The sequence below is a fragment of the Paracoccidioides lutzii genome (genome assembly GCF_000150705.2).
Source record: "Paracoccidioides lutzii Pb01 unplaced genomic scaffold supercont2.5, whole genome shotgun sequence".
Classification (NCBI taxonomy): domain Eukaryota; kingdom Fungi; phylum Ascomycota; class Eurotiomycetes; order Onygenales; family Ajellomycetaceae; genus Paracoccidioides; species Paracoccidioides lutzii.
Window position 1 is genome coordinate 902,598 of NW_015440951.1, and position 24,555 is coordinate 927,152.

At 45.8% G+C, this 24,555-nt stretch overlaps 9 protein-coding genes across 9 annotated transcripts; 3 read left to right on the top strand and 6 right to left on the bottom strand.

The window, feature by feature from the left end:
- Positions 1 to 487: 487 nt before the first annotated feature.
- PAAG_02455 (hypothetical protein) lies at positions 488 to 3,275 on the bottom strand (the record flags this gene model as incomplete). Its single annotated transcript, XM_015844648.1, has 5 exons — positions 488 to 746; positions 825 to 974; positions 1,040 to 1,119; positions 1,183 to 3,057; positions 3,129 to 3,275. The coding sequence occupies 5 exons, from the start codon at positions 3,273 to 3,275 to the stop codon at positions 488 to 490; spliced, it is 2,511 nt and encodes an 836-aa protein (XP_015701696.1).
- Positions 3,276 to 3,782: 507 nt separating this feature from the next.
- On the top strand, positions 3,783 to 6,458 carry PAAG_02456 (AdoMet-dependent rRNA methyltransferase spb1; the record flags this gene model as incomplete). Its single annotated transcript, XM_002795704.1, has 4 exons — positions 3,783 to 3,800; positions 3,856 to 4,005; positions 4,083 to 5,832; positions 5,899 to 6,458. 4 exons carry the CDS (start codon positions 3,783 to 3,785, stop codon positions 6,456 to 6,458), a joined length of 2,478 nt encoding a protein of 825 aa, XP_002795750.1.
- Positions 6,459 to 6,888: 430 nt separating this feature from the next.
- On the bottom strand, positions 6,889 to 7,155 carry PAAG_11495 (hypothetical protein; the record flags this gene model as incomplete). Its single annotated transcript, XM_015847137.1, has 1 exon — positions 6,889 to 7,155. One exon carries the CDS (start codon positions 7,153 to 7,155, stop codon positions 6,889 to 6,891), a length of 267 nt encoding a protein of 88 aa, XP_015703269.1.
- A 234-nt stretch (positions 7,156 to 7,389) lies between these two features.
- On the bottom strand, positions 7,390 to 9,316 carry PAAG_02457 (hypothetical protein; the record flags this gene model as incomplete). Its single annotated transcript, XM_002795705.2, has 5 exons — positions 7,390 to 7,614; positions 7,698 to 8,098; positions 8,209 to 8,281; positions 8,456 to 8,833; positions 9,026 to 9,316. 5 exons carry the CDS (start codon positions 9,314 to 9,316, stop codon positions 7,390 to 7,392), a joined length of 1,368 nt encoding a protein of 455 aa, XP_002795751.1.
- Positions 9,317 to 11,201: 1,885 nt separating this feature from the next.
- PAAG_02458 (GTP-binding protein ypt7) lies at positions 11,202 to 12,342 on the bottom strand (the record flags this gene model as incomplete). Its single annotated transcript, XM_002795706.2, has 6 exons — positions 11,202 to 11,311; positions 11,383 to 11,530; positions 11,627 to 11,806; positions 11,954 to 12,049; positions 12,167 to 12,220; positions 12,313 to 12,342. The coding sequence occupies 6 exons, from the start codon at positions 12,340 to 12,342 to the stop codon at positions 11,202 to 11,204; spliced, it is 618 nt and encodes a 205-aa protein (XP_002795752.1).
- A 942-nt stretch (positions 12,343 to 13,284) lies between these two features.
- Positions 13,285 to 14,200, top strand: PAAG_02459 (autophagy protein; the record flags this gene model as incomplete). The annotated part of the gene is made up of 3 exons (XM_002795707.2): positions 13,285 to 13,369; positions 13,480 to 13,862; positions 14,042 to 14,200. 3 exons carry the CDS (start codon positions 13,285 to 13,287, stop codon positions 14,198 to 14,200), a joined length of 627 nt encoding a protein of 208 aa, XP_002795753.2.
- Positions 14,201 to 15,058: 858 nt separating this feature from the next.
- Positions 15,059 to 16,744, bottom strand: PAAG_02460 (histone-lysine N-methyltransferase; the record flags this gene model as incomplete). The annotated part of the gene is made up of 3 exons (XM_015844649.1): positions 15,059 to 16,019; positions 16,112 to 16,209; positions 16,259 to 16,744. 3 exons carry the CDS (start codon positions 16,742 to 16,744, stop codon positions 15,059 to 15,061), a joined length of 1,545 nt encoding a protein of 514 aa, XP_015701697.1.
- A 1,226-nt stretch (positions 16,745 to 17,970) lies between these two features.
- On the bottom strand, positions 17,971 to 19,269 carry PAAG_02461 (PH domain-containing protein; the record flags this gene model as incomplete). Its single annotated transcript, XM_002795709.1, has 2 exons — positions 17,971 to 18,972; positions 19,078 to 19,269. The coding sequence occupies 2 exons, from the start codon at positions 19,267 to 19,269 to the stop codon at positions 17,971 to 17,973; spliced, it is 1,194 nt and encodes a 397-aa protein (XP_002795755.1).
- Positions 19,270 to 21,470: 2,201 nt separating this feature from the next.
- On the top strand, positions 21,471 to 23,283 carry PAAG_02462 (alpha-1,2 mannosyltransferase KTR1; the record flags this gene model as incomplete). Its single annotated transcript, XM_002795710.1, has 5 exons — positions 21,471 to 21,745; positions 21,840 to 22,238; positions 22,303 to 22,389; positions 22,451 to 22,862; positions 22,942 to 23,283. The coding sequence occupies 5 exons, from the start codon at positions 21,471 to 21,473 to the stop codon at positions 23,281 to 23,283; spliced, it is 1,515 nt and encodes a 504-aa protein (XP_002795756.1).
- Between the last annotated feature and the right edge of the window lie 1,272 nt (positions 23,284 to 24,555).

Below are 24,555 nucleotides of genomic sequence, written 5' to 3' on the forward strand. Positions count from 1 at the left end.
CTACCGGATTCTTTTTATCCTTTGAAATCAAGTCAATACATTCATTCACATTCCGTGTGTAGCCACATCTCTCTGCTGTGCATTGCCTTTTCGTCTCATACGTATATCCAGTGAAACAACGGCATCGAATTAAATGTGAGATACGCATGAGTGTCGTACTCTTTCATTTCTCGGGTTTTGGACATTCTCCTTATATCTTTCGTTCAATACACTTTTCAAGTCGCCTACGACGTTTTATTAGCAGCAATACATACGAATATTTCTTGGTATTTGGTTAGTTTTCACTGCTATCAAGTTAATTAATATGTAACGCCACGACCAGACTCCTTCGTCCGACGAGCATAGTTTACTAGATAGAAACAATCCTCCACATTGACACAATACTAATAAGCAGATAGGATCGATCTATAACATCGCTAAATGCAACAAGGAAACATGAAAAGGGAGAAAAAGAAAGCATCACGTAACTCCAGAAAAAAAGGCCATCTCAAAGCTTCGATCTAATGCCTTCAAGACGAAACTTGACATCTTTCAGCACCTTGCTGGTAGGTTTCCAATCATCAAAGAGTCTTAGGAGCTCCGCGGTCTCCTTAGACAATTCGCGTCGCACGTATTCTTCTTCAAGGACGCCCCGCATTGCGAACGGGAGTATGTATGGATTTGGAGTTTGTGAACGATGGAATTGTTTTATTTCGAGTTTGGCGTTGGCAACTGGAAGTGTTTCGAGGGTATATTCGACAGCGAGACTACAGCAAAGGAGGTTTTATCAATCAGTAAATCCCAAGTAAATCTCACATAGTCTTTTTTGGGGGATGATTGCTTACAGGTAAACTGTCTCGTCGTCATATAAACGGGAGTGCCCTTCGCCAGAATATAAACTCCCAGCAAGAGGAGAGCTAAGCTCCCGGATGAGTCCGTGGTCGGATATTCCTAAGTTGCGCAGCTTCATTGCGAAGCCCACGAGGTGTGACAAACTGGATGAAGTGGGCGTGTTAGTGACTTTTGTTTTTGCATAAGGGGTATTTAAGGAATAACTTACAAGCTTGGTGCATGGAACCTACCATCCACAAAGACGGCTCTATATATGTGAGGATGGGAAACGGAGGCAAACGTAGATGACTAGGAGAATAAAGGCTCAGCGGTCCACCTCACAAATTATAGAAATGTTTCTCAAGCACATACCTCCAATGAAACCAATTGATCATCTATGCTCCCCACATACACTAACCTCACGCCAAAGTCAAGTGCTGCTTCAAGTGCTGCGATGTGGTCCCGCGAGACTTTGCTATTCGGATTAGCAAAATCAAATAATTCACCAGCTGATCCACTAATCCAGCGGGATCGATAATCTGGAAATGGCCCCAGATTGACACCTGCCATCGCACATATACCAATACGGGCCGAGTTCACACAACCAAACGCTATCAATTTCGCAACCAACATGGTTGCAACTGGAACACCCTGGCTATGGCAGGCTACCATGATGAAATCGGCTTTCTTGATGCCTTCGATGTAGTCGAGGAGCAACTTCCAGAGTAGATCCACTCGTTCTGAAATGCGCCCTTCACCTTCAAGTGCTATTTTCTGTATTTCACAGGAGTAACTACGAGATTCAGCCCATGAAGAAATGGCCTTAGCTGCTAGAGTTGAAAATTTGACGGAGGTTCCTGTTGGCTGGCCGAGCACCGTGCGAATTAACGGAGCAGGGAAGTATCCATGCACCCCTATTGCGAGAGCACGTTTGATACGAGGTGGGTCAGTTGTGCGTGTTACATGGCAGTGCTCAGTGTTCCTAGTATAGTATAGTAGACGACCAAGCTGCTGAATAATACCGGGCTTCTGTTGGATGGGGAAGTTGTCCCTAAATGTCGGAAGCACCTGATTGGGACACGCAATTTTAGCCGTTGAGGTACTGCCCAATTTGTCTTTAGTTGGACCAGTAGACTTTTTAGTGATATTTTTGGATGGCCCGTCAGATGTTATGGATTCAACTTTGGGCTGTTCACGTTGGCTAACTGTGGCTACAGACCCTGGTTCCGGTTTCGATACTTCAATCGACGCCGATGCTTTATTTTGAGAACGGGTTGAATCCTCTGCTGTCTCTAGCCGTGGGGCACTTTGTTCAACATGCACTGTCGAGGTCTCTCGATACCAAAAGAGCCAACTAGATGATTTCGTTGTGTTGGTAGGTGCATTGGTCAAATCGGCATCCTGGGATGGTGTATCGGCAATGTCGGCTTGGGGATCTATAGCATCATTCTTTGCAGTAGAGTCTTGAACACCCGCACATTCTTCGCACTCCTGCACACCATCCAAGTCGTTTTTCGGCTGGGGAGGAGCAGGACATCCACCCCACATAAACGGCCATGATCTCTTTTTATGATTGGGTGCTCCGGAAGAGGTAGAATGGGCATCGATTTGGGTTGCAGGCATTTCCGTATCCTTTTGTTCCGGCTCTTCCTCCGCTTCCTCCTCTTCTTCTTCTTGACTTGACGATCTAGGCGCTTGCGATACTACCTCACTAGGTAGCTCTATTTGATCTATTTTGGAAGTGGATTCAACCCCAGTCTTTATGAGCGGAAGCCAGCTAAGCCAACCTGAGGCTTGATTTGACTGACTTTCTTGTTCTTTTTTCCCAGGACCATTCCGATCTGGAAGGATATCACCCACCATCCTCTGGCCAAGTTCCTTTACACTCAGGCTGTTTCCAGAATTTTTCGGCAGTATAGGAGGGGTCGAGTCATCTTTGATGCCATCCTTTTTGCATACATCAATAGTTTTGTCAGATATCTGCATATTAGAAACGGCGGAGGAGCTAATTGAAGCAATATTGATTCGTGTGGTAGCTACTTCTGCCGGCAACGACCTCATAGACCCTCCAACCTTCTTCGTAAGTCCGATAGAGGGCGATCGGACGGACCTAGCTTGGCTAAAAAGCGTTGTAGTCGACTGTTTGCGTTCTAATGTCCGGGGTCCTTCTGCAGAAATGCTCTCACGCGCAACTTCGGTCACCGCTGGAGCCTTAGATTTGCTAGGCCAAGGTTGAATATACCAGCTCTAATATTAGGCATCTCATATCAGCTAAAGAGATCTTTAATATAAAGGGGGTAGGTATATGGGCTTCCTACCGCAGGATTCTCCCTTGGCTTGTATGGAGTCCCCGTATCTGTGGCAATTCCCGGGTTCATGCCAGCATTCAGCAAGGCATGCACTGGCTCTGCGTTCTGGTTGGGAACATTTGGATTCACCCGCTTTCGCAATTCCGCGGGAGCCATAGATAAGAAAAAGAAGGCATAACACTGGGGAAAGCTATATGGTATGAGCAACGTCGGAGAGGTTGATACAAATAAGGGTGAGTTGGAGTTGAAGTTGGAGAAAGATAATAGAGAAGAATAGCAGCAGTAGTAATAGCCGTCGTCTCGCTGTCCGTTGATGTTGTGCAAGTGTCGGTGTTTGTTTGCCTTGGGCATTTTGATACAAGATGACGTAAGGCAACTCTTATCCCGTGATCCAGATCTGGCTGTGGACTTGACTGGCCTTGGCTGCCACCGCCTCGTGGGGGCAAAAAAAAAATATATATATATATATATATATACATCCGAACAACAGCGGCAGAAAAGAAGAGCAGAAGAAGAGCAGAGTGAAGGTGAAGACAACTTCGGAGGAAACTGGATTGCAACAATTAATCTGTTCATCTGGGTTAATTCGGTGGGATGAATTTTGCTGTCTTTCTTTAGCTCATATATTACTGGTCTGATTGATCAATTCAACCCGGTTAAGCCATGGCCATCCAGAAAAAGGTAATTACCTGATGCCAACAGATACCCTTTGTCGCGTTCTAACAGTGGCTATTAGCATGGCAAAGGCCGTTTGGATAAATGGTATAAGCTGGCGAAGGAGAAGGGCTACAGAGCTCGTGCTGCCTTCAAGTTGATCCAGCTTAATAAAAAGTACGGCTTCCTAGAGAAGAGCAAAGTACTCCTTGATCTTTGTGCTGCCCCCGGAGTAAGCTATTGAAATCAGTTTTGCCCCTCCTTCCCTACTGATAACCATATTCTGACGCATAGATCTTGGTCATATAGTCTTGGTGTCAAGTTGCTGCGGAATGCATGCCCTCGCAGTCTCTCATCGTCGGTGTCGACCTCGCCCCGATTAAACCAATTCCCAAAGTCATTACTTTCCAGAGCGACATTACAACAGACAAGTGCCGGGCCACAATTAGACAACATTTCAAGTCCTGGAAGGCAGACACTGTTCTTCATGACGGTGCGCCAAACGTCGGTGTAGCTTGGGTGCAAGATGCTTTCTCACAGGCAGAGCTGGTGCTTCAGTCTTTAAAGTTGGCGACCGAATTTTTGACCCCAGGAGGAACATTTGTTACCAAGGTGTTCAGATCGAAAGATTACAATCCCTTGCTGTGGGTATTTAAACAGCTATTTGCGACTGTGAAGGCCACAAAGCCCCCTTCCTCGCGAAATGTTTCTGCTGAAATTTTTGTCGTCTGCTTGGGTTTCAAGGCTCCAAAACACATCGACCCGAAGTTCCTTGATGCGAAACATGTCTTCGCTGAATTACAGGACCCTACTCCAAATTACGAAGCAAAAGTGTTTAATCCGGAGAAAAAGAAGCGGAAGAGAGACGGTTATGAGGAAGGAAATTATATACAATTCAAAGAAATCCCCGTCAGCGAGTTCATAAACACTACCGATCCAATCTCCATTTTAGGAGAATACAACAAATTGAGTTTTGAACAGTCTTCAGGTGCAGATCTTGCTTTGGCAACCCTTAAGCGGCTTCCCGAAACAACGAAGGAAATTCGATTATGTTGCGAGGATCTCAAAGTTCTGGGAAAGAAAGAGTTTCGTAATCTATTGAGATGGCGAATAAAGGTACGGGAAAAGTTTGGCTTAGCTGTGAAGAAAGGGTCTAGTAAACCAGTCGAGAGCGAAGAGGTGGCTGAGGTAGAGCCAATGGGTGAGGAGCTGGCAATTCAGGAGGATCTCCGTCACTTGCGCGAGAAAGAGACATCGAGGAAAAAGAGAGAACGGCGCAAGGAAAATGAGCGGAAGCAAAAAGAAATAGTTCGCATGCAAATGCACATGACGACCCCCATGGACATTGGTACCGAACAATCTGGACCTTTCGGAGAAGGGCAAATGTTTTCTCTCAAGCCTATCAACCGGACTGGCGCAGTAGCAAACATAACCAGTGGTAAAATGGTTAATGTTGAAAGTGAGGACGAAGAGGAATCAGCGACCATCGATGAAGAATCCGATGAAGAGGAGGACCGTTTAGAGCGTGAGTTAGATGCTATGTATGAAAGATATCAAGCTAATCGGGAGGAGCGAGATGCAAAACTGCGTGCTAAAAGAGCCCGCAAGGACTTTGAAGCAGAGGAGTGGGAAGGGATATCCGATTTCGAGAAAGAAGGCGATGAGGACACAGATAATGATGCTCCTATATTGGTCCCACGACCAAGCGTTGACAACAAAGGTTTGTCCAACAAGGCCGCAATGTTTTTCGATCAAGATATATTTCAGGGATTAGGAGACCTAGGTGGAGAGGACGATGAGCAGGATGATGGCGAGGGCCGCCAAGATGGAGATGACATTGCGGCTCCCGAGCAAGATAACATTGTATCAGATGAAGGGGATTATTCCGATGCTTCAGAGAGCAGCGATGATGTTCCCACAACCCAAGAAAAGCCCAAGCTCAACAATAAACAAACTGAGAAAAGGGGTTCCAAACATGAAAAGGCCGCGAAAGACAATAATATCTCCCCTGGTTTTGAAGAAGAGCAACAAGATCCTCGGAAGAAAAATGGACAACTTGGTGAGCTCTCTTCCCCAGACCTGTACCAAGTATTGAGAAATTTTAATACTAACTATCCCCTCCAAGATATCGACATAATAACAGCTGAAGCTATGACCCTCGCCCAACAAATCGTTACTGGCGAAAAAACATCCCATGATGTCGTCGACGACGGCTTCAACAAATACACCTTCCGCGACACCTATGGGCTCCCGGAATGGTTCCTCGACGATGAGTGCAGGCACTCCAAACCACAGCAACCCATAACTGCCGCTGCAGCGGCCGCAATCCGCGAAAAGCTTCGCGCCATAAACGCACGCCCCATCAAGAAGGTGCAGGAAGCCAAGGGTCGCAAGAAATTCAAGGCTGCGAAGCGGTTGGAGAAACTGCGCAAGAAATCTGCACTGCTAGCTGAAGACGAGGCTATGAGTGAAAAGGATAAGGCGCAGACGATCGCGCGGATGATGAGTCGGGCGCTGAAGAAGAAGCCAAAGCAGAGTGTGAAGCTTGTTGTGGCCAAGGGATCTAACAAGGGTATTGCTGGTAGGCCAAAAGGCGTGAAGGGGAGGTATAAGATTGTCGATGCGAGAATGAAGAAGGATGTTAGAGCGGAGAAGAGGCTGGCGAAGAAGAAGAAGAAACATTGAGTATTCTTGTCGTTTTTCTAAGTTTAGGTGGTGACAAATGAAACGCGTTGCTAATATTTATATTGTGCATGTAAGTAACTTCAGGGAGGAATCCTGGATATAGGTTAGATGAAATATAAAATAAGATATGTTAATTTATATTCTGGCTTGAGTTTAAGTATGTTGTCTTGCAATATGCATTCTACACTGGTGGGTTGGCTACTCATGCAATATTTATTCTGTCCATCCCGACTGCGCCCCCCCCATACACCCAAAACATATAATATGCTCGTTTCATCCATCCATCCATTCGTTGTCCATTCTGCAAAGATCATTACGTAGAATAGATCAAATGAAAAAGATAGAAAAGGGAAAGAAAAAGACAAAGAACAATAAATACATGGACACCACCCTTTTCCTTCCTGTAACATTGCGCTCAAAGATACCTCTCTTATGTTATCTCCCGCCTTCCCTCGTATCCCAGGGTCTTCCAGTCCAACTCCACCTCACCCTGCACAATACGTACTCTCCCCCCCTTCAAAAGCTTTCCAGATGAGCGGCTCTCGACGGACGCAGCGGAAAGTGTGATGATGATGCGTGTCATGATGCTAGGCAAATCGCTCCGTGTTCGAGATACTGTTAGTGACCAGGGACACGCCTCTTTGCTAGTGCAACCGCCTAATAAGTCCATGATTTGAGTCGTAGGTTTCGCTGGCATTTCGTTTGAGCGGGTTTTCCATGTTATACCCAAATTGTTGATTCCCGAAATTTCTATCCAGCTTTCTATCATCTACACCACATAGAAATGAAAGAGAAATGAAAATAAGATATTTATGTATACCACTTTTCCAGAATGAGTTTTTAGAAAAAGAAAAAGATATAGATAGAACATAAATTCCATGGCCTCTAAGATCACTTGAAGCAAAACTTTCCAAACATTGCTTTCATTGCATCAGTCCTCCTTTGCCCCCTCATGATGAACCACCAAGAAAGAAACGAACATGACAGTCGCTCCAACCCAATATAGCGCGCTAGAGTACTGTCCCTGGATGAAAATCTGCGCCACAAGCGAGAGCGGGATGGTCAGACTGAGACCAATAGTGACCACCAAGGGTGTTGTTAGAAGCAATGCATACGCCCAGAGGATGTCGGAGACGAGTGAGACAACGGAATTTAGCTGGTACATAAGAGTTAGCGCTTAACTTGTTCACAGAGACTGGCACGAAAATGAGAAGAATCAAGAAAATGAAAGAAACATACAATTACAATTAACCATACCCGCCCCGTGGGCGGTAGTTGGAACTTCTCCCACCCCGCCAGATGCAACGCAACTAGAACCGGCCACAGCAGCACCATATTGATCAACCCCACCAACCCGAAAAACAGCACCATGTTAACCCGACTCTCATTCCCTATTTGCTTCTTCATCACGATCGTATACACGCCGTACAGTATGGCGCTGAAGGCAGCCATGGCGTCCCCAATAGCGATCTCACCCGTTGACTTGTGCGGGAAGGAGCCGCGGTTTTCATCATTGTTGCCTGATAGGTCGACGCGGGAGATTAGGATGATTCCTGTTAGCGAAGCCAGGACGCCGAGCAGTTTGCGGAGGGTGAATATCTCGACGCCGATTACGGTGCCGAATATCAGGGTCCAGACCCCTAGGGGAAATGGGAAATCAGTGGATTGGTAACATGTAGAGGATGGTGAGAGGGGTAACTGGGAGGAGAGTAGAAGGTATCAGATATATAGCAGTCAATATAAAGCGTACCACTTGTGGATGTCAATATCGTCGTGCTTCCGACGGTTGTAAATTGCAAGCAAGCTAGGGCAAAGTAGTTCGCCTTTGGGTTATCAATGTCAGTAATTGAACATAGTACGAAAAAATACTCCGAAACAAAGGTCTGGAAGGTATAAGTTTTCCGCGTACCAAAAACTAAACATGCCAGTTAGCAATCGATTGCTTCTAAACAAAACATCCATTAATGGAGACGCGAGAGGGGGTTTGTCATCCTTACCCACACCAAACAAAACTTCAAGCTCAATCTCGCAGTGGCTTTAAATTCCAGCTTCTCTGGCATCGGGTCAATCTTATTGTCGTCACCCGTCTCGTCATCGGCCCCACATAACTGATGGTACCTATCTACCGGTCCAGCATCGGCGCTGGCATCAACGTGATCATCCGGCGATAAGAGCGGGCGGGATCCGTCCGTTGTCTCATGGGAATCAAGCTGGTCAAGCAGGGTTCGAAACGAGGTAGCCTTGGACAACTTCCCAGCCCTCCATAGGCTAAATATCCTTTGCCCGAGGATTACGAAGAGGGGGATGATGAAGAAGGAAGTATTGAGGTATGTGACGAAGAACGGTTTGGAGTAGGTGTTGTCTGCTAATATAGTCTGCAAGAAGAGTGAGAGAGTTAGATTCCAAATATTTTCTTAGAGTAGATGTCGAATTGAGACCTTGAAAAATATAACTCCTGAAATAGTGCCTTTCAACCCAGTAACTATTTCAAGATTCAATTCAATTCAATTCAATCCAAGAGAAAAGGACAAAAAAAAAAAAAAAAAAACCAACGTGATGTAACTCACACTGGCCAAGAAATTAGAAGACGTCCACAGCACAACCACGATCAACAGCAATGTGATCCCCAGCGTCCGTCTTGCGATTCCTAAGGGTAACCGGGAGGAGCCAGTATCACTCCGTTTCCAGTCAGAATTCTCCGATCTTGACCTAGATCCAGATGGTAGAGAAGACGTGATGCTTCTCGAATGTTCATCGTTGACCTGCATGTCCTCAAAGGAGCGACGATAGTGCTGCTGCTGCTGCTGTTGCTGCTGCTGCTGATCGTCTCCGTCGTCCCCTAGCCGCGGCGAAGACATATTGTGGTTGGGAAGTTCTTCCAGCCCTTCTGTCCAAGAGGGTTCGAAGGAGTAGGAGGAGGATAGCCTCTAGGAATATATGTATTAATTGTTAATTCGGGGGCGCTTTCAACAGCACGGAGAGAGACAAGCTTATTATGGTTTGTGCTGGCTGTTTGTGGGACGCGTGTCATGGGTGAAGATGTAACGCTGAGGCATAGTGAGCAAGCAATAAGGGGGGTAAGGGGCGGGGATGATTTCTCTCTCGAAGAGAGATGGGGCATCCGGCTTAAGCTGTGCAATCCGTTTTGCTGAGCTCTGCATCAAGTGTGCACGGGGATGGCGGTCGTTGGAAGGTTGGAAGTAGTGCTGGAAGCTGCCTGGTTCCCTGGTCAGCAGCAGTGTATCCATGGATGACATTCGATGTTGGTGGTTGGGTTGTTCTAGGTGTCCGAGGCTAGCGCGGAATGGCCTTGGGGAACTTGGGGATGAACCAGGTGGTTGTACTACCTTAAACTAGTTAGGTTACTTAGTTAGGGGCTTGACCTTATCTAATCTGATTGACCAACGGATCTTGGAGCCGAGGCTCGTTCCATAAATAATAACTCGGGAAAGGGGAAGTGCAACCGGTTTAATTTTAAGCTGCGGGTGGGTGTGATCCTTCCTATTTTCGGCCCCGCGATTTCGCAATGCTCAGGGTATGTAGTATTATTACCCCACACCCTATCGGTTAAGACAAGCACAAGAATTTCTAGATACTCTCTCTCTCTCTCTCGCTCGGTCACGTAAAACTTACATATTATGATTATTATTTATTCTTTCTTGGGTATGCAGTCAGAGACTATGACAGCCCCAATATGAGGGTTTCAACCTGATGTAAGTCTCAGGGAGCCCTTAGGGCCTGTATCATCGTCGCTGGACAACTGACCTACCTTATACTAACTAGGAAAAAGGCTTAAAAAACACAGGTGCAGCAACTAGTTAAATCATCGATACAACAAAAAATCAATAGAAACATGTTGAATGTGTCCTGATCCTGTCAATCATGAATCATTTCTATTCGCCAGCTACCCTCCTCTTGTGTTAAAAATGTCATTTTGGTGAAGGTGGGATTTGAACTGACAACCTTGCGTCTTGGCAGGAATGCTCCCCAACTTCCAGTGCATACTTGCAGGGCCTTCTGTAGATGACGCTTACCACCTCCATAATAAAACTGACAGGACTATGAACAATTCTTGCAGCAATCGCTCAAAACCATGCCTGAGACCCTACATACATACAGAATAAAATAAAAATAAAAAAAAATAAAAATAAAAACAGATACCAACAAACAAACAGGAAGTCCGTGTGCTTAGCCCTCTAGTAGCATACGACAAATCCATCTAACCTGTGAAAATTTCACGGCAGGGGGAGACTAAGGGCAAAGGAAAATGAAGGAAAAAGGGGAAGTGTCATATTTAGTCAAATATTGATGTCAGGCCCTCAAGGGAACAACCAGCAAACAAACCCAATTTAACCATGGCAGCCAATGAGGGGTGAGAAATTGGAAAATATTGAGTGGTGGAAAAGTTAAGAATAGCAATACTGAAGTGCTAAGAAACAATGCTGATAACACTGACTTAGAAAGGGAAGAAAAAGGGGTTCAAACCGATGCCTAGCTAAGGAAAAGATGAGAAATGTCCCCACTCAACAAATGCCTGGGCCTCCTTCCACATCTCAGACTCAGACACAAACACATGCGCTTCCAAGGAGGTCTCGGGACGTGAAAGAATTTCCAATGGATGGTTCCGCAGCACAGGTAAATGACAGTCTAAGTTATTAAACATGGGGTATGGACAGCGTAGGATCAACCACAACAAAAGAAATGAAAAAGAAAAAGGAAAAGGAAAGTGAAAACAATCGTATGTTAACAAGCACAGCCGTCACGGTCGTTATCAAGGTGGATGTTAATGGGATCAGCAAAATCTCCGCTATACTCTTCCGACTCCTCTTGTACAAGAGCACTCTTCGCGATTTCTATTTCAAAAGAGAAACATGTTAATCTATAGGCAGATAGACCAATATCAAGATATCCCTTAAAAGCATACCTTCAAATGCCTGCTCGACATTAATCGCCTCCTTGGCACTAGTCTCAAAGTAGGGAATATTCCCCTTGGACTGGCAATACGTCGCGGCCCGTTTTGGTGATATCATTCTTTTGCTCTCTTCTACATCGATCTTGTTCCCCAGCACAACCTATTCGCACCCATCAGAGTAAGCGCACAGCCATAACCAAATCAACCATAGTGACGGATAGAATCGACGGATTAAGAGGTAACTTCGAATCCTTACAAATGGAAAACTCTCAGGGTCCCTCGGGCTCGCTTGGACGAGGAATTCATCCCGCCAGCTATCCAGCGTCTCAAAGCTCTTGGAATTATTAACGTCGTATACCAGCACGCAACAATCGGCTCCGCGGTAAAAGGCTACGCCTAGTGACTGAAATCGTTCTTGTCCTGCGGTATCCCAAAGCTGGATTCGGCAGACAGAAATGGAAATGTCAGCATCTGTTATTCCCTCTCAAGGAATTGCCCTCCTCCTCCTCCTCCTCCTCCTCCTCATCGTCATCCTCCTCATTTCTGGTTTAAATTCAGATATGATGCCAAAGGCCTAACATACTTGCAGGGTTACCAGTCGGTCATCCACCAAGACGTCTTTTGTCAGATAATCCGCGCCGATTGTTGCTTTGTAACTTGAACTATATTTTTTATTCACCTGTGGTATTTTCGCAAAATAGAAGAGTTAGCTTGCCTGTGATATCTCATCACCCACGAGTATCGTATATCCTTCGGTATGCGGGATTCAAATGCACAGAAAACTGGTTGGACCGACATATTGGTTCATCAGACTCGTCTTTCCGACACCGCTATCCCCAAGGACGATAACCTAAATCCAAAGAACGGCAATATAATAAGCAGGGGTCACTTTGATTAGGTAGATTCAGGACATGACTCTGGGTTGGGGAGGCGGCCACCGACCTTCAAAAGGAGCTTCTTCCGGGTAGCCATGCTAGCAACGAAATCAATCAGGTTAGAGCCTGGGAGGTAGAGGATGAACAGAGAAGCAGGAGCAGTCTCTTGTTATCTGTGAGCAAGCCGCAGGGGCTGTAGAACAGTCCCGGGGCTTTGTCGTAAGCAGGCGTGGACCTTGGTTGGAAGTGGCTTGTCGTTCACCGGGAAGAGGAAAGTGAAGCGGGACCCGTCGATATGAAAATTAATGAATGAATGTGCAGCGAAGCCCGAGAAATAGATCCTGCAATGCAAGTGAGACCGGAAGTGGGATGTTGGTGGCGAGAGAGCAGATGAGACCGGAAGTGAGATGGTTGATAACCCAGGGGTGTTGAGAGTTGCGGTAACACGGTGCGCCAGCCCGCGAACTTTTAGCTATTTTGGGACTGGCGGTGATGCTGTTCTCGAGACGGGCGGTGAGAACAGGCAATGACGATATTGCCGCACAGCCACAGCTTCTGCGGGAGTTATGTGGAGTAACGTGGAGTATGAATACAGATGTTGAGGTGCTCTCAAGCGCTGTGGGACCAAACTACAGAGTTCATACAGAAGGTGGACAGGTGTGTATTGTATGAATTGGGTTTTCTTGAGAGCTGTGATGATGTCCTCTTGCTTGGTGTCTGCTTGGAGGGGAAATATTTAGTTAACTACTTATCTCATCTCCTTGGGTTGACATTGTCGACAACAGCCTGTTTACCCTCCATGGGACTCGACCTCCAATCAACTATAACCAATCATATAGTTATTTTAGTTCAAGAATTCACCCTTAGACACTTCCCATATTGTATTCCTACTGCATATTGAGCATCTAAATTCCCCTCATCCAACAATGCGCCTGACACTGTTCCATTCTGAAACTACCCCCCGGCCCTAACTAGCACCTCCAGCAGTCGATGCTCAACACATACAGCACAATCCAACCCAAAGCCAGATGATGAAACAATGTCCAACTGGCGAGAAGAATACTTCTTAGCTCTAGGAGTCAGAGATGCACGCGAGCAAGCAAATGCAGCTGTATATGATGCCTGTATGTGTGCACTGTCACCTTCCCCGCCCGCAAAGAGCAGACATCACCATCTAAAACCCATCATCCCCTATAGGTGACAATCCTCATTAACGTATGCTGAAAATATGCAGATACCCGCCTAGCAGATCGTACTAGCAGTCTGCATACCGACACTCCCGCCCCCGGGGTTCCTCCATCTGCCTCCCACACAACCGGCTCCCCAGCAGCCAACAGAAAGCCTACCCCTCCATCCAAAACCCAACTTGGAACAAACACACCCTTGCACTATGATCAACTACCTGCCGCGGTACGACAAGATCTTGCTGAAGCTCAACGCTCGCGCACAGAGTTGCTAGATAAACTTTCCAGGGCCACCACGGAGCTGGAGAAGTTGAAGAAGAAAACGAGGGCGGACACACGGAGGATTGAGATGTTGGTTGGGGAGAGGGCGCAGTTGATGACCAGGGTTAAAGATCGGGATGAGGAGTTGAGGGGGAAGGCGAAGCTGTTGGATGTACGTGTGCATTTCCTTTTTCCTTTTTCTTTTTTTCTTTTTTTCTTTTTCTTTTTTTTTTTTTCTTTTGTTGTTGTATTTTTACTCCTACCGTTGCTACCAATTTCATGTTTTGGCTTTGGTAGCTCTTGAAAGGGGGAGTGATGTATGCTTTACGTATATACTGACAGCCCTTTTAGAATCTACAATCTGAGCTCGTATCGCTGAATTTGCAGTTTAATATGGCGGAGGAACGGTCGAAGAAGTTAGAGACGGAGAATAAGGAATTGGTTGATAGATGGATGGCGAGAATGGGACAAGAGGCGGAGGCTATGAATAAGGCGTCAAAATATTCTTGATATGCCTGTTCTTGGGTCCTGTTGGATACGTTGCAATACACATCTCACATCAACAAATGAGGAAAACGAGAATTGGAGCTGGTTATGGAATAATTACATGCAGTGCATGGCGAGAGGTATTGCACTCCGCATGGCCCTCACAACGAACTGAAACGAAATGATGGGGTGGATGATGGTATTACATGCCAATTTTTTTTCTTTCTTTTTATCGTTATTGTTGTTATTGTTTTCATCCGGAGGTGTTTATACCAGGAATATTTGATTTAGGCATGCACTGCTGGCGCATCATTGGTATATAAATCGGGGAACCGATATTCACTTGGATTCGTGGTATAGGGATTTTCTATATTTCAAAACAAAGGAAGCAATCAAAAAGTTCATGAAGTCTTGCATCGCACTCGAGAGGATATCATGTCAAGCAAAAATACCTACTCCATCCCACACCTCCTCCAGCGCGAAGACTTCCCTGTCATTTCAAAGACACCAAATATATACCAAGAGGAAACCAAAAAAGGAGGGCAATAACCAAGGAGGAGGGAAGGGCCAAGAAGAAAAGTAAAAATAGAAAAAGAAATGAAAATAAAAGGGGGGAAATAAAGCCGGAAAAGGTATCATGTAATCAGAAAACAGAGAAACCAAGACACGACAACATCGAATCGCACCATCGACTTATCCCTCCAGCAACTAATCTAATCCGATGCAAAAGAGAAGAAAAATAAATAAAACGCCCGGGATGCAGAAATTCCAAGCAGGCCAATTCCACTCTCAATTCTCCCCATCCATGAAAGCATTGGCTAGCTTCTAAAAGAGCGCTACATGCGCCATCCAGGTCATAAATGGTATCAAATCAACCATCATTCAATGATTCTCCACAAATGCCTTAAGCCTCGAACTATCTTTGGTCGCAATAAAATACGTACCCCCTGCATTCGTCCAACTAACACTATCCGACCAGTAATTCTTCTGCTGAACCGACAACAGATTAATCGGCGAATTCAAATTGCGCGCCTGAATCCGATGGCCCGCAGGAACAAACGACTTCAACGACACAATCTGACAGCCCTCCTTCATGTAGAGAAAGTGATTGATGATCTCGTTATTCAGCTGCGGCGTGAAAGCCTGGTTATTGATAAGCACCACATCAGTTCTATGCAGGGTCTCGATGATGCTTTCCTGCGTCAGGAAAGAGCCGCGGATCAGCCGGACGGCGCCAACAGCAAGACCCCAGAGCCGACAGCGCGCTTCAAATTCCCGCGCCTGCATCTCCGCCACGTCGCAGGCATTCTGCATAACTTCACACCCCCAGCTCTCACAGCCAATTTCCAACGCGGCTTGTAATACGACGTTACCAACCCCGGAACCTAGGTCGACAAATACCTGGCTGGACTTTAGCTTGGTCTGCTTGAAGATGTCGGAGATGAAGCGGGGTAGGAGTTCGCCGTAGACGTTATCTGTGCCGTTCTCGTATTGGCGGAGGGATTCTACGCGGGGGGAGACCGTGCGGGCGTAGGTTTGGGTCAGGATTCGTTCGACTAGGGGGAGGGGTATTGTATGGGTTTTATCGAGGTGTTTGGCGATGGAGCCGTTGGTTCGGAGGAAGTTGATGGTTTCGTTGTACTCGTCGATTGCTTCTTTGAACTCTGTTTCGGAGGCATGGGCTAAGGCTCGCCTGAAGCGGCGGTTGATGCCCGTGGTCTCGTTGGTGAAAAGATGGATATATTCTTCTGCTATGTAGTTTTGTGATACGATGTCGACTACATGGACTATGTCGTCCAAGGGTTTAAACCCGTCTTTTCCTCGGGGTACGACGAGTTGGTATCTAGATTAAAAGCAACGGTTAAAGATAGCTCATTAGCAAACGAATAGGAATAAAGCTGGTTCAGTCCCCCCGCCAGCTGAAATATAACTCACTCTTCACCCTGAGATGTGCCAGGATATTGCAATCGAATCGTAACAGGCCCTGCTGCTGAAGCTACTGCCTCAGTGACGGTGTCACCATCAAAGGCACGCTTGAGCCGGTCCCCGTTTATCCACGGAGGTGATGTTAGCCGCATGCACGAATTCAATCATCTCCTTCTTCCCATCTTCCGAAAACGCAACCGTCGACCGAATCCGACGTTGCAGATCCGGCTCCGCACTGATACTGAATTTAGCCCGCTTGCGAATCTCAAACGAAGAAACGTCATCGTCATCGCTCTCGTCACTGCTGGTCAACAGCTTCTGTATAGGCAGTGGTCTCTTTCGGCCTCTCGATTTTGTGCTCAAACGAGATGTGGAATCTTGGCGGCGGGATGGGGTGGGATCACTAGCGACAGAAGTTGCGCGGACGGAATTCGGCGGGAGCTTAATGCTGGCTGGGAGCGCACGATCGGGATGGCGGCGAGGATTAGGCTGAGAGGTCGACTTCGACGTTGGTCGATCTGATGCGGCGGACGAAGTTCGGAGAGGGGAGGATTTTGTTGTCGTTTCGACTTTTCGAATCTGGGTCTGTTTGGGTTGGATAGCTATGCTTCCCCTCTGCTGGAGATGGTCGAAAAAACCCATGCCCTCGGTTATTATTACTATTATTTTTATTATTTTTATTATTTTTGAATGGATCGACTTATAAATCTGGTTTCTGGTTTCTGTTTTCTTTATCTTTTTCTTTTCTTTTTTTCTTTTTTTTTTTTTTTTTGGATTTTGCGGGTTAGAACGAGCGGTAGTATAGATAGGAGTCTAACCAAATGTAATGTGACGCTTTTGGAGAAATGATAATACAATGTGCTAAAGAAGGAGAAATGGCTAAATGGCGAGGGAATGTATGATATCTATAAAAATGCTACTCGTGGTCTCCGTTGGAGATGGACCTTGCAAGAAAACGGCTATTGATGCATATCACGGAGCGCCGAGAAAATGAAAGCCTTAGGAAGCCGGGGCAGCCGGGGCAACGGGATTGATTAATCAGCAAACTATGGGCGTGGGACGAAATCCAGTTGTATGTGTATGGTAACTGCGGAAACCTCGTATAATTTCGATCGGAACTGTACAAAAATCTTGATCAAGAAATCAAAATACCAAGAAGCAATTCTCCACCAGAAAGACCTTCTCCATATTTTAATACGAGACTGAAGTTGAGCTTCTGGGCTTTCACTGACAACCCAACTTGAAATACAGATACACAAGAACAACCCAAGTAAAAAGTAATAATACCAAGTATTGCAATAAGGGTTTGTCCACTAACCAAGAAAGCAAAACGGTACACAACCCATCATGTTGTAGAACAAATTAGAATGAGTAATGATGATAAAAGATACAGAGCGAAAGGACAAGAAGGGTATCAATTTCCAATAAAAATGGTGGGAGGAAGAGATGTATTAACCAGTCAAAAAGCAGATGTAGAAGTCAACAAGAAAACTTGCCAGCCTGAGACAGAAGAGCTCCCTAACACAAACAAGTACAGATTGCCTGAGTGTTTTAATATATATAGATGAAATGGGTTTGGAATTAGAATAAGTAGTGATATGCTGTGTTTCAACAATGACCCAGCAGTTCAGCAACAATAGAAAGAATGGGAAAGCTGATAAGAGTGTGAGAGACACAAATCCTTCAAACCAACACTATATACCTGAGATATGGGATTTTTAACAGGTGGTAATTGTGAATAAGACACACTGTTGAAGCAGCTGATGAACGAAGGAGATATTATGAGTAGTAAGTGCGGATGTAGCTTAACCAGTAAAAGGGAGGGGGAAAAAATAAAAGAGCAGTATGCAAATTTATGACGTGAGGTTTCAAGATGAAGAAGGCCCAGCAATAGCAGGGCCAGCTGTATATTTTGACGTGCTACCTTGGCGCTTAGCCAGTAAGCTTTTGAGCGCACCAAGCCATTTGGCCAGGGCTTCTTCATCTGGCGCGCAGAAACGATAGGTCTTATCTTCCGCAATAATCTGGAGACAAAAGTTCTTAGATCGAGAAATAGGATCAATTTCCGCAGCGTTGATGACCTGTTCCATCGATATGATTTTCACAGCGGCGTACTCCTGTTCATCCTTGTAGAAAAATATATTTGTCGGTCGAAGGACAACCCAGAGCTTCTTCCACTGCCGGACTCCCTTTTCGCTTTTGAGACAGAGGAGGTAGCCATGGCATATCACGCGTTCCAGGTTCAAGTTATTAAGTACTCCATCACCCAGCTGGCTTGTGTTCCGTGGCAGCGACGGAGAACGGTCTAAGGGCGCAGAGGGGGATTGGGACGTCCGATCGTGTCGGGGTAAGGAAACTGTGGAGCGGTGTGGAGCGGTGCTCGCAATGGCATCAGAGAAGTCTGAACAGGATGCTACTTCGTTCCCGGAGTAGTCTTGCGAGTGCGAAGGCTTCCGTGCCTGCCGATTGCCGGAACGGAGGGATGGGATGTCATGTTGGCTAGATGTCGCTCTATGACCATCGCATTCAGTTTCACTCGCGCTATCAACCGCTTCTCCTCTTTTCCTGGTTTCAGCCACGTCGTATCCCTTAAGTGAGTCTGCATCATCCGAGCAGCTTTCGTTGCGTATGCACTCAACCCAGCTCTCTGCATCACTCTCGGATAGAGCTTGAAATCGGTGATTCTTGGATGGGGAAAAGATGCCAAACACATGTTGACGTTTTGACTTTGTAGCCTTCACTAAGGCAACCGCCGTCACGTCGGACAGGTCGATCGACAGTTGAAGTTCAGCTTCTTCTGAATCTTTATAGAGTGAAAGAAGGTTGGGTCGTAGCACCAGATATCCAGGTTTCCACGATGCTTTGAATGCCTGCAGAATAGTTGTACTATTATTAGCTTCTTCCCCCCCTTCCCCCCCCCACCCCCACACCCACGAAGTTGTTGTCATGGATCAAAATAGAAACGGGAAACAAACATGTTTGTTCTTTGATCGCCTCATCACCCTCCCTCTTTTTAAGACCTGATCAAACGCAAAACTTCCATTATCAGTGACTGGGGAGAAGGTATCCAGATTCAGATGCCCTTTGCGAGCGGGGACGGGATTTGGTGGTTGAGCTTCCCTCGACACGCGGGTTGAGCCCACAATATCACTGTCGATCCGTAACATCATAAAAAGTATAGAAAGACAAAACAAAAGAAAATGGTGACTATTGAAATGAGTTTTCTGGACGGTAGCTAGGTTTGGAGAGGAGTTAAATGGAGGGGGTCCAGTTGCGTGGAATAGAGGGTCACAACGGGGCAAATTATTATTTTTTTTATTTTTTTAATTTTTTTAATTTTTTATTTATTTTTTTTTTTTATAAAAAAAAATGGTGGTGGCGATCGAATATCAATTGCGATTGTGTATTGGCCAAGAGTAGGGCAAAGCCGGCACTTTAAGAGGCGAAAAGATGAAGAGGATGCCAGAGTCATTATTCTGTTGACAGAGATCAAGGTGGACATTAACATTGTTGTTTTGTCGCAGGTGAGCTGATCAGGAAAAAAGAGGCATAAACTTTAGTTGGTGAGTAGGCGGGCTTGGCGCTACAGAGGCTCCCCCCCCTTTTCTTATACCAGGCCTGGCCTGTATTCAGATGGTACAAGGGAAATGGAGGGAAAAAGAATAAAGAAAGACAAAACAAAAGGAGCTGAAAAGGAGATGGGCTGTTTGTGACATACTACCAAATGGAGTATTTTTTAACATTTGAGAGCCATTCGAACTAAACTCTTGTTCTCTTTTTAGCTCTGAGATACCGATGGTAAAATTGGCCTTGCTGATGTGCTGTAGCGAATGGAATAACATTACGGTATACCTAACTGCTGATTAAAACGTATGTGTGTATAAAATGAGCTTGACATTACAGAGTCAACATCAGCATAACCCAGCTCACAAACTTCGTGGCACATAGGTTGATAAGATATTATTCTGTAAGTTTAAACGGCATCTGGGGTCTCCCATGTAGGACAGTGAAATAACAGGGGTTCTTCCTTAAATATCTATCAGTGGCATGTTGCGGACCTTACTTTATTCCATCAATGGATATTTTGTATCATTGTGCACACAGCCAGGAATCAGATGGATGCATGCTCCATTTATAGTAATCTCTGGATCCCATAGAGCCGGAGCTGAGGAACGGAGCTTTTCATATTGCAATAGGCTGGGCAGCTGGGGTAATGGAGAGATAAAAATTGGCCAAGAAGGCCAGATAATACTCATCAGGAGATGGCATTGTATGGAGACAGAGAGCTACTGATATCAATACTGTTGGAATTACTGATAAAAAATGTTTGCAGAAGCTATTGATAGACATAAAGACGGAGTGTTACAGAAATCGTTACGCGTTGCAGCAGCACATGATGTAATCATAATACAAAAATACGTATCCATGAGAATGGTACGAACGACACAAGTGCGGACTCGTGTTAATTTAGGTATTGTACTGTTCTGTATATGGTACAGTGATACATCAGAGAACTTTTGCAGTTCAAGAACAAGTCAATGATGCCATAAGGCCGCGCCAAGCCCTGTAGAACGTCTCCCTGGCATTCTTTAATTTTACATCAAATACGGAGTCCTCGGTATGGTATTGGGTATTTGAGACCAAGAGACTTATCTCCAGAGTAGACAGAGACTGACCTGACAGCATGAAACTCTATGGATACCTAGGTAGCTTTAGCTGGATGTATGGAATACCCCGTAGACCTGTCTACAAATTTTCTGTAACCAAGGGCATATGCATACCATGGTGGTTGCAATGCTTCCGAGTCCATCCTCTGTTTTTAGTTAGTGCAGTCTTGGCGGTATCTCCCTTCCTCCCGTCAAAACGTCTGGTTTCGAGCCCTCAAACCAACTCAACTCAACTTCTCATCGTCTCTTGCAACACCCTGGCACCCATAGAGTCCTCCTCTCTGCTGACAAACCTCCAAACCTCCCACTCTCTCATGATCACCGGTAAGCTCATTTTAAGCTGTATCGTGTTAAATGGTTGTTCCATTGAGTGAGATTCCTGTGCACGCCTGACCACACACGCCGCGTTCAACGGAGTCAGCAATCTGCTTACATAGGGGACTTTTTCTTTTCCCAGTCGCTCGTTTCCATCCAAGTTACCTCGCTTTTCACCTTTCCCTCCCTTTGGCTGCGGCTTGTTGAAAAATTCAGGGCCTACGAATCCCCATACTGTGAATTAATCGTGGTGGTGGGTGTGTTTTCTTCGCTTCTGTGAGGCTGGCTTCTTGGGGCCGTCCAGGAGGTCAAATAAAACCATCCGACCTCCTTTATCCTCCTCTCCATCCTACCCCCGAATTTTCTCGATCTCCCAATCCGCGCCCATGGAGTTTGTACAACGTCTCACAAAGCGAGTGCCATACTTGCCGGAGGCGCCTTTCGACCATGTGTCGAACGAAAAGAGCGCCATATTAATTCCAAGATTCGCCTTTTTCAAACGACGAATACGACTGCGAAGAAACTCCACCATTTCAATTCCACTGGGATTCGTTTTGCTATTCCCTTGTATTGTAATAATACTCATTGTTCTTCTCATTGTTACTCACCCTTCTTCTCCGGGTCGTATTTTGGTGCCAGCTGGGACACCTCCATCTATCAGGTTTGTCTTAATAATTTATATCCTTTATTTTTTCAAGGCCAACACATTCGTAGGATTTCTGTCGCAGATGCTAATCGCCATCACCTCTCTACAGAAAAATTAGCGAAAAACATGACAAAGTGTTCGCTACCGGTTGTCTTGAAATGGACACCAGCACTCCAAGAGCAAATGCAGCTTTCGTCGTCTTAGCAAGAAACAGGGAACTGGAAGGTGTCATTCAATCCATCAAATCTATCGAACGGCATTTCAACCGATTCTATAACTATCCGTACGTCTTTCTTAATGACGGAGATTTCGACCAGACCTTCAAGGACACTGTCTCCAACTATACCAGTGCCCCCTCAGAGTTTGGTAAAATCGATCCTTCTATGTGGGGATTTCCCGATTGGGTCGACCCCGAAGTGGCTAGGGAAGGAATTAGGAAGCAAGGAGATGCTGCTATCATGTATGGTGGTATGGAGAGTTACCACCATATGTGTCGATTTTACTCCGGGTGAGCATCAAATACTACTTCACTGCCCTTTATTGAAGTTTCTGGGTCCTAATACGACTGTCAGGTTCTTTTACAAGCACGAATTGCTCATGAAGTATGAGTGGTACTGGCGTCTGGAACCAGATATCAAATATTTCTGCGACATCACCTAGTACGTACTGCTCCTCAATACTCCTCCCTTAATCCATAACTGTTATTAACGTGCATATCAGTGATCCATTCCTAAAAATGATTGAGCACAATAAAACCTACGGGTTTACAATTGCCGTCAAGGAGCTCAGAGAGACTGTTCCAAATATCTTCCGCTATGCGTCAGCCTACAAGAGAACCAACAATATCACCTCGCAAGGTCTCTGGGAGATGTTCCTAGAAGATCCCCCAGAACCGAAAGAGACTGTCAAAGACACCGCTAACGAAGCGCCATTGCCAGATGAGATATTGCAAACTCAACCGGGTGACAAAGGCATTAAAGACATCGACCCAGAGGCTATGGAGGGAGAGAAATATAACATGTGCCATTTCTGGAGCAACTTTGAAATCGCTCGACTCGACTGGTTCCGAAGCAAGGAGTATGAGGACTTTTTTACCATGATGGACAGAAGTGGCGGTTTCTGGATGGAACGAGTATGCTTAACACACTTAACCCCTCACTTATATTTTTGATTACAAGTTGCCAACTGTAGACTGACACCCGTATTTTCAGTGGGGTGACGCACCCATCCATTCCCTTGCGGCCGGTATCCTTCTGGCGCCCAAAGATATCCATTACTTCCGCGATTTCGGATATCGGCATACCACCATCCAGCATTGCCCAGCTAATGCCCCTGCCCGTCAACGGGATCGAATTCCTTTTCTTGAAATGACCACTGAAGATGAGAAGAAGCGCCAGGAGGAAGATGAATATTGGGATGTACCGGATACGCCGAAAGAAAACGGAGTTGGGTGCCGATGCAGGTGTGATACGGATATTGTGGACGTGGAAGGCAAACAAGGAAGTTGTCTGGCGGAATGGGTCGAAGTTGCTGGAGGCTGGGCTTCACCCTGAAACGATATATACGAAAACGGCCTTCTCCCTTTTATTATAATTGTTGGGAACCCTCGTTCGACTTCTCTCGTTCCTTGTTGCTGGCCAGACACAGACGGACCAGTTCCTTCATCTCCAATATGCGAGCATCCCTTGGTCACAATCTTCGGTGTTAAGAAATCATTCCCTTGCATGGGCTTTTCGACTATTACGGGAAAAGGCGTTGTTTTCTTCTTCCTCTTGTGTTCATCTTTTTTCATGCGATTCCTTGACGGTGTCTTTTGTTTTTGTCTTAAAATCCTTTCTGCAACAACTCAACAGTGTCGCATCTTCCACAAACTTCTTTTTTGGTGTGTCACTTGCCTGCCTTACCGGAACATTTCAAGTTGGATGCGTATCGCCATATGTCAACTTCATGCCTGCCTGCCAGTCTGCAACCTTCATTCATTTTTTTTTTTTTTTTATTTTGGACGCAAGGAGTGCTTCTTTCTCCCTCTACCCAGTCCACAGTGACCCAATCAGAACAAAGAAAAGAAACCAAGGTCACCATTGAGTGCTATCATATACTATTTACCACCTGCTCGACCACGTATGTCAAACCCCAGCTACCTAAAGCCTTACCATCAATTGGGCTCGATCTTTGTATGCAACGTGTCCTGGTCAGGACTTGACTCTATACGTACAGCCAGTGCCGGTCTCAAAGCTACGTCTTCCGCGCCAAATTTGGGACACAAAACAGGGGCCAATCGGCACAAAATACTAGGTAGTGCAAATTCCCCACACGAACCCCTTGGTACTGTTAAAGTTGGTGCAGACAATGAATGACGACTGTCCCAAATGTAAGGGGCTAGACTGGAAGCTAGGCTGGATGCAACATTGACATCATCTTCCTTTCTTAAAAGGCAGAAATGTTAGCACACACAGGCACCAAACATTATCTATTTCATCACTTCACCTTTTGTGTTTTAGCTTTGGAAGTTTTGGTTCTTCGTAAACCCCCTTTTTTTATATTTGCATTTTACTTTTTGTTCACGCACCTTCTCCGTGGTATGTCCTTTCCCCCCCCCCCCCCCCCCCCCCATTTCTGCTGAAGATGATTTTTTCACCCCTCCATGTATTTTTTTTCAAGAGCAAAAATACGATTATCGCCCGGAGAGCCCTCGATAAAGACTCCCAAGAACGGGAGATAGGATCGAGCACCTGGGATGCGCTGAGGCCTCCATGTTGTGAGGCCCCCGGTCGAGAGAGATAGCCTGAGCCGAGAGAAGAGACGGCGAGTCGATATGCGAGGGG